The sequence below is a fragment of the Ictalurus punctatus genome, chromosome 12, assembly GCF_001660625.3.
Source record: "Ictalurus punctatus breed USDA103 chromosome 12, Coco_2.0, whole genome shotgun sequence".
In the NCBI taxonomy this organism is placed as follows: domain Eukaryota; kingdom Metazoa; phylum Chordata; class Actinopteri; order Siluriformes; family Ictaluridae; genus Ictalurus; species Ictalurus punctatus.
Window position 1 is genome coordinate 32,773,888 of NC_030427.2, and position 8,245 is coordinate 32,782,132.

At 39.8% G+C, this 8,245-nt stretch overlaps 1 protein-coding gene across 2 annotated transcripts; it reads left to right on the forward strand.

The window, feature by feature from the left end:
• Positions 1-1,240: 1,240 nt before the first annotated feature.
• On the forward strand, positions 1,241-7,786 carry LOC108273052 (retinal cone rhodopsin-sensitive cGMP 3',5'-cyclic phosphodiesterase subunit gamma). Of its 2 annotated transcripts, none has more exons than XM_017482011.3 (4): positions 1,241-1,388; positions 6,041-6,187; positions 6,278-6,318; positions 6,792-7,785. In XM_017482011.3, exons 2-4 carry the CDS (start codon positions 6,042-6,044, stop codon positions 6,866-6,868), a joined length of 264 nt encoding a protein of 87 aa, XP_017337500.1. In that variant the 5' UTR covers positions 1,241-1,388; position 6,041; the 3' UTR covers positions 6,869-7,785. The 2 variants fall into 2 exon arrangements, with proteins under 2 accessions (XP_017337500.1, XP_017337499.1); XM_017482010.3 differs by lacking the exon at positions 1,241-1,388 and adding an exon at positions 4,638-4,739 and having other exon boundaries at positions 6,792-7,786.
• Positions 7,787-8,245: the final 459 nt, after the last annotated feature.

The window sequence follows — 8,245 nt, forward strand, 5'->3', positions numbered from 1 at the left end:
CTGGGGCTTGATCCCCCGACCTTCTGATCTGTAACCCAGAGCCTTTAACCATTGATCCACCACTACCTCAATCCTTAATAATGCTTTCCATTTCCTTCGGCCGTTTTCAGACCTTTAGCTCTGTGCTATATTTTGATGTAAACTGTCACAATGCTGTATTTTCTCCTCGGTTTGGTTCGCTTTCACAAGGCAACATTTCGAAGCGTACCAAAATGTGTTTATGCTGGTCACATGTGAGTTAACTGTTCTCTCATTGGTCAGAGTGAGCCTGTTTATGTTTCAGGTTTCCACACATAGACAGCAGCTCCTCGAGCTTATTGTGACTTTCTTTTTAGCTGTAGTTATTATAATGTAGTTAAAAAAAGTTTGTCAGACCAAATTTGACCTCATCTTTGGTCCAAGTTAAACTGCGATTCATGCGAGCCGTTGGCAAAGCAAACACGCTTTTTATGTAATGCAGTTCCCATCGTGCATTGCTATACAGGTTGGTCCGTTGGGTTGGATTGCTTTCTCACATAAAGCGAACTGCACCAGAGTTCATTTGCAATCGGGCCAAGACCACCTCGTTCACTTCGTTCCATTGGTGCGGATCCGCACGCGACTGCTGTGTCGATCTTTACATTTACATTTATTCATTTGGCAGACGCTTTTATCCAAAGCAACTTACAAATGAGTAAATACAAGCAAACGAACTAAGGGACTGAACCAAAGGGAAAAAATTCTGCAGGTTCCGAAACAAACGCTCCAAATGAGCCAGGTGTGAAAAAGACCTTAGACATCTTGTGGACTTCTCTTGTCTGCTGTAGCTGCACACTTGCTATTGTCAGCCATCACCACTGCAACAACCTTAGGCCTTACAGTGGTGGACTACATCATTATGCATGTTAAATGTGACTCGTCTACCTCAGCCAATCAGGAGATCCCTCTGAGCTCAGGCCCCAGTTCTTCAGCCACACGTTGCTCGAATTATAATCCGGGAGTCTGGATATATATTATAGAATAATCTGCAGAGTTATGACCAACACACTCCATACTGGACAATATTGTACAATACACACACACACACACACATACCCACACACACACATACCCCCCCCCCCCCCCCCCCACACACACACACATACACATTTTTGAGTAGTTAGGATAGGCGGATGAGAGTGACGGAGCAGAAGGGGGTGTTTCATGATGAGAAAAGAAGGATTGAGGGATCACAAGTCCCTATATAAAAAAGACAGCCCAAGGCTCTCGGATTATTATAACCCCCCCACCACACACACACACACACACACACACGCACACACACACAGAGACAAACACACACGCACATACACTGCTGTCTTCCTATTACTTCCACACACACACTCACAGTGAGAGGAGCTTTGCAACAGGTAAGACAAACATTTACACTAGATATACTAAAATATACAATTATTCAATCATTTTTAAACATTAGTGAATTTTTTTTTAAATAATAATTTATTCTTGCTGTAATTGCCATTAACATTTGGTTTTAAATGAAAAAAAAAAAAAATAAATCAAGTGCTGAGAAAATTATCTCTAACTTATTTAAATCCTTATTTAAAATTAATTCTAAATTAAACTCTGAAATTGATGGTATAATTGATAATCCATCTCAAGTGGTCCACTGCAGGTTGTGCGATCGTTTTTCATTTTCATAATCACCTCTATGGCATTACAAAACCACCAGTTTTTTTTTTATTCTAATTAAAAAAAAAAAAGATTTTACTTGATTTAACTACGACAGCCATCTTTATGAATGTCACAAAACTAATTTTGGTTATACAGCTGTTGACGGAAACCTCAATATCTCGGCTCAGGATGGCCCTAGCTCCTTGGAACAAAAACTGATCTCTAGACCACATTACAGGATACATGATCATGTATAAACATTTAGCACATTCTTATTCCTTAGACTTAGAACTTAAGTCAAATTGTAATACTCAAGATTGCTCGCAATTCCAATTAGGTCAGTTTATAATGGGAAGGGTTCGAGTCTCAGTGTTAATTTTTAGGGGATCTCTGGGTAAGTATGTGCAGAACATTTCAGGTTTGAGACTTCTCATAATTTTTTATGGGGGTCAGAAAGTGCAATTTAAAAAAAAATCCCCTCATTTTCCAGTTGAATATCTCTGGTGGGGGCCCACATACAAACCTGAAATTTTCACAGAAGTCCTTGTCCTAGCAGATATAGAAGCATTCTGCTGTAATAATTGTGGGTTTGAGATCCCTCTGGTTACAGAGCCAGGGCTGGTAGAAATCTGAGGAAAAGCCTATTTTATTCATGCTTTTTTTTTTTTTTTTTTTTTTTTAGAAACGAACAGCTGTAATATGAGCATAACAAATAATACAAATGAACAGTATTATTAACAGTCATTATGTTTATGATGGACATACAGTAGCTTGTGCTTGTCAGTGAGGTCTAAAATGTTACTACATTTGATATTGGCAACAGTGAACCATGATCTATCACAAGGTTCTCCAACTCTGGGAAGTGGTAGCGCAGTGGTTAAGATAATTGTAAGTCTGCCAAATGCTGTAAATTTAAAATATCTGCAGAGTTTAACTTCCAAATTTACCTGCCTGTAATTTTTTAGTAATCCCAAAACACACACACACACACACACACACACACACACACACACACACACAGACACACACACACACATGGGCCATTCGTAAAGACTGTCAAATTTGAGCTAGCATAAGTGTTGTGTAAAGCTCTGTATTAAGACTTGTGGTGTGTATTAAGTGTGTGTGATGTGTGTGGTGATGTTGTTGTTGTTGTTGTTGTTGTGTGTGTGTGTGTGTGTGTGTGTGTGTGTGTGTGTGTGTGTGTGTGTGTGTGTGTGTGTGTGTGTGTGTGTGGTATACGTTACATCAGCGTGAAGATTAAAGTTGCACAACAGGACAGTGAACCGTCACTCACCACTAAGCTTAATGAGATAAAGAGTTTAAAGCAGGAGATCAGGATTTAAGGTGCTTTTATAAATGAATGCAAACAGGTTTGTGTGAGTCCTACAGCACGTGTCGTGTTATTATAACCTTAACCAGCTTCATAGTAGCCTGAATTAATGGTGAATTCATTTCTTTGTTTTCATTGTCCTTTATCTACAATGAAACAAATGCCTGCTGCAAACATTGCTGGAATGTTTGGAATGACTGCAATTTAGAAACAGTTTCACAACTGTAGCAAAACAAACAAACAAACAAACAAACAAACAAACAAACAAACAAACAAAACCAAACATGCAAGGAGGCTCATGAGTGGCACGACAGAATAGTGTGAAGAGATCACTAATTCATATCCCGATAGCCGGGAACCCAAGAGAGCTAAACTGGTCATGTTCTCTCACTGGGAAGGACAGAGTTACACTGGCAATCAGAAAGACACTAATAAATCGTGTTCATGGGCAATTACCATTGACCTCCAAGTGTTCAGCTGCCTAGCATGGGCAGCATTTAGAGAACATGTGGTGTCTGGAAATACATGACTCAGAGGAAGCACATGTCAGCCTTCACCCTCCCTAGTTGGTAGCTATCGTCTGTTAGGAGAGAAGAGGAAGTTGGTGGAAATATTTTTTTTGTCAAAAAATACTAATACACTGCAAAAGCATAAACAGGAAAATAGGCAAAGGGTCAACAATGCAGGTAAACTTAACTGACTGGGACTGGAGTAATTTATACTGGAGTCCAAGAAGTCCCAACACTGCTCCTACACCTGTTCATTCCTGATCTCTTTGCATTAGTAACCTGTCGTCAGTATGGTGTGTTGTGGAAGGAGTATGACACTGACTATAAACACCTAATACTAGGAAACCAGGAATGCACAGATGGTGCAAGAAGGAAGAATGAACTCTGTCCACTTCCAGCATGAAAGAGGGGTTTTAAAGATCAACACATATCTATATAAAACGATGGTAAATTTAGGAAGGGAAACTTAGAATGCTCACAACTGCATGGTGTAAGTATAATTAAGACTCCACAAACAGGAAGGTTTGTGTTCCTCACCACAACCATACCTGCTATTTTGCTTTACACTGCAGTGCTGCTGAATTCTCTTACTGTTGATGTACTGACTATGTGCTACCAAGGCTAGGAGACCAGTGTTGAATGATTGGTGCAGCCAGGAGGGTAGAGAAGGGGTTTAAAGGTTAACATGTCCAACAAGGAACCAGGAACCATCAATCTGTGGCATGAGACATGAAATGACAATAAGACTCTGTATAACTGATGTTTTTGTAATAGCCTGAAGGGACCCACATCATGGGGCTAAACATATAGCAAGGTTTATAACAAACCAGACGTTTAGCTGTCTCTTGAGAGTCTGGTACCTTTTGTCAATAAGCATGGCCAGAGAAAGATGCTATCTGACTAACACTACAAAAACCAGATAAAATATTTGCACACTGCTGATCAGTAGACATGCAAGAGTTTCCTGTTTACACTAGCTGTTTCAAACGGTTTAGCTAAGACAGAATGCTGTGAACGTCTTTCGATCCAAGGTTTCAGACCTGGTGAGAAAACCATACCCAGTCTTCGGGTTGCAACTTGTTTTTTTGGTCTGCTGACATCCTTATGACATCCTGGTAGTTGCATCTACAGCATTTCCTTCCTCACTCTTTCTACATTTCTAATCCACGCCTCTACTGAGGGTTTCCTCTTTGTGTGGGCTTCCAAGAGAGCAATGGGAACTAATATCCAAAGTACATTGAAATGGGGTGAGTCCTGTGGAAGAATGCCCTGATGTGTTCTCAGTATGGTAGGAAGTGAGAATTTCAGTGGTTGTGGCAATGACATTTGAGGAACCTTCTCTGGTTCACCTCAGCTTCGTGAGGTGAAGGTGACTACGATTACCAGCTTTCCATGCTTAGGACTTTCCATAGCTAAGAGGCTAATCAAGGGACTCTATACTTCATGATGTCTTTTGGAAAGGCATATAGGATAAACGCTTTGTTTAAGAAAAGAACTCAGTTACTTGAAATGCAGTTGGCTGATAACCTAAAAGCGTTAACATTGTTTATTACAATCAATATAATTACAAGACTGAGGTACAGGTTGAAGGAGAGATCATGGAGATATGGCCATAACAATAAATAAATAAATAAATAAATAAATAAATAAATAAATAAATAAATAATAATAATAAAAAGCAGATATAGAGTTGGTAAACTCTCCATGTGAAATCTGGGGAGCTCCTCACCCCTGACATAACTGTTATCTTGATTTATACCAAAGTGCTGATGAATTCTAGATTCTAATTGGTCAAACTGTGTTTTTTATTTTCAATAACAGGTTTATATGAATATTATTGTTGCTCACTCACATTGCATGTGGTTCTGTAAGAAGATGTTTATGTTTATGGAAGGAGTCTCCAGTGTCAGAGCTGTGCAACAGTCAGAGATAAAGCTGTAACTTTAAATTTTCCCACATCTTCAAGACAGATGAGCTTTTTCAGCATTTTTCTGTCTGATTAAATTCAAGGGAGAGAAAAAAGAGAGACTGGTGAAGCAATGTTTAAGTGAGAACAGGAACTAGCTTGTTTCACAGATGTTGCACAATATTAAATGTCATCATTTGTAATGATTGACGGTTAGGTGATACTTTAATAAAGGAAAAAAATAAAACATTTGGGGAGGTGCTGTTAGAGGGAAAAAAAACTCAACTTCAGGGAAGTAACAGTAACTCTGTTTCATCACACCACCCCGTCACTCTGTGTTTTACTGGAACAGGTAGAAATGTGGTTTAGAATAAAAACACTGGGACCTGAAGCTTCCAGAGTAAACATGAGAGCCGGTACAGTGTAATCTTCAGTAATCCAGTAAATGACATCTGCTGCCTCTTTCAAACAGCCTACACACACACACACACACACACACACACACACACACACACACACACACACACACACACACACACAAATCTTAATCTTAATCCAGATTAGCATTTAACTCACTGAAGGTCAGGGAGCAACAGAGACCAAAAAACAATCTCTCTCTCTCTCTCTCTCTCTCTCTGTCAGGATGAACTCAGCACCCCCTGCAGGAAGTGCTTTATCAGCTCCAGCGGGCGGAGTCGGCCCAACTACGCCGAAAAAGGGCCCACCAAAATTCAAACAGAGACAAACACGCACATTTAAGAGCAAGGCGCCTAAACCTGGGCAGAAAGGGTGACTTTTACACACACACACACACACCTGAAATTAGTGCTGTAGTTTGGTGTGTTTACTTACTGACTTCTGATTTTTAATTTTTTTTAGGTTTGGTGATGACATTCCAGGAATGGAGGGCCTTGGCACAGGTGTGTATTGTCAGTTACGTCCAACATACACACGCACACACACACACACACACACACACACACACACACACACACACACACACACACTCCTTAACAACACATTTTTATACAGTTACCTGTGGACAAACCAGTTTTAACTGTCTTCTCTCTTTCACTCTTTTGTTCTCGCTGTTTATTTTTCTTTTCTTTTGATTTTTCATTGCCCTTCACAATTCATGCTGCTCCGCCTACTTTTCTTTGCCCCTCCCCTTTTTTAAAAATGCATCCAATTTTCTCCACCCTCTTTTTAAAACCCCCTTTCTTTTGTTTTCTCTTGATTTATTTGATTTGTTCTCCTTATCCATCTTGACTCACTGCTCTACTCTTTCATGATTGCTTCTTCTTCTTCTTCTTTCTGTCTTGGCCCCACCCCATTCACCACGCCCACTGTCTGTCTGCCCCTATTCTTTCTCTGTGCTCCGCCCCTCACTCAGATTTCACGGTGGTGTGCCCCTGGGAGGCCTTCGGTGACATGGAGCTCAGCGACCTTGCCAAATATGGCATTATTTAAATCCCGCCTCTCTTATCGTCTCTCTGCCTTTATCTCCACCCCTTCCTAACAGACACCACGCCCGCTCCGATAAAAGACACTGATATTGATGTATACATATGAATATATTAGAATTTGTATTAGATTCCTCTTATTATTATTACTATTATTATTAGATTTTATACTCTTGGTTATGATAGGTCTATCATCCTTCCTCCTCTGCCACGCCCACCTGCCCTCCCAACATCACCGTAATAATGAATGTTAATAGCAGTAGTGCTCTCATCCTGCACGTGGATGTGTTCTTATATAAATAATGCATTCTAAATATTCTGTTCGCTACTAATCTCCAATTTTCAGCTTCACCGATGAAAAATAAATGTGAATGTCTGTTTGGAATTATCTGGGGTAGAATTCAGTAAAGTTTATATTTTCAATAAAATTGTCTGTTTCATTATTATTATTATTATTATTATTATTATTATTATTATTCACAGTAACTTGGTGCTTAGCTTGTTTGCCTCGCACCTCCAGAGTTGGGGGCTGTGGAGTTTGCATTTCCTACGGGTACTCGGGTCCCCCCCCCCACTCCAATGTCATGCTTTGTATTCTGATTGTGCCCTGCGATGGGTTGGCACCCTGTCCAAGGTGTCCGCCCTTTGTGCCCTGAGTCTCGCTGGGTTCCAGGATCCCTGTGACCCCGTTTAGTATAAGGGATACATAAATGGATGGATTCTACTTCTTCTTCTTCTTCTTCTTCTTCTTCTTCTTCTTCTTCTTCTTCTTCTTCTTCTTCTTCTTCTTCTTAATATTATCGCTGTTTTGTGGTAGACAAGAAACGACTGTTAAGAAATAAGAACTACACTACACTATCACTACACACTACACTATCACTACACTATCACTATACACTACACTATCACTACACAGCCCGGACATAATGGATGTGACCCTAAAGTGGCCTGTGTGGTAAATAGTGAATATGGCCCAATTTATTATTATTATTATTATTATTATTATTATATATTATTATTGCTGTTTTGTGGCAGACAGGAAATGAGCAACTACTGGAAAAAATAGGAACAAACCCACAAGCCTACCACATTGTTAAAGAATGAGATCATCACATTAATGCTTGTACAGGAAACACACACACACACACACACACACACACACACACACACACACACACACACACACACACACACACACACACACACACACAAAGAGAAATGTGGAGGTGGAAAGTTGGATGAAAGAGTATAAATAACAAATGCCGTTTAATCTTTAGTTATTTTATATAAGTAAGTTAAACATGTATCACTACACAGCACTGCTGGCCTTCTTTTGGCCTGGACATAATGGATGTTAGCCTGAAGTGGCCCACATGTAAAATAG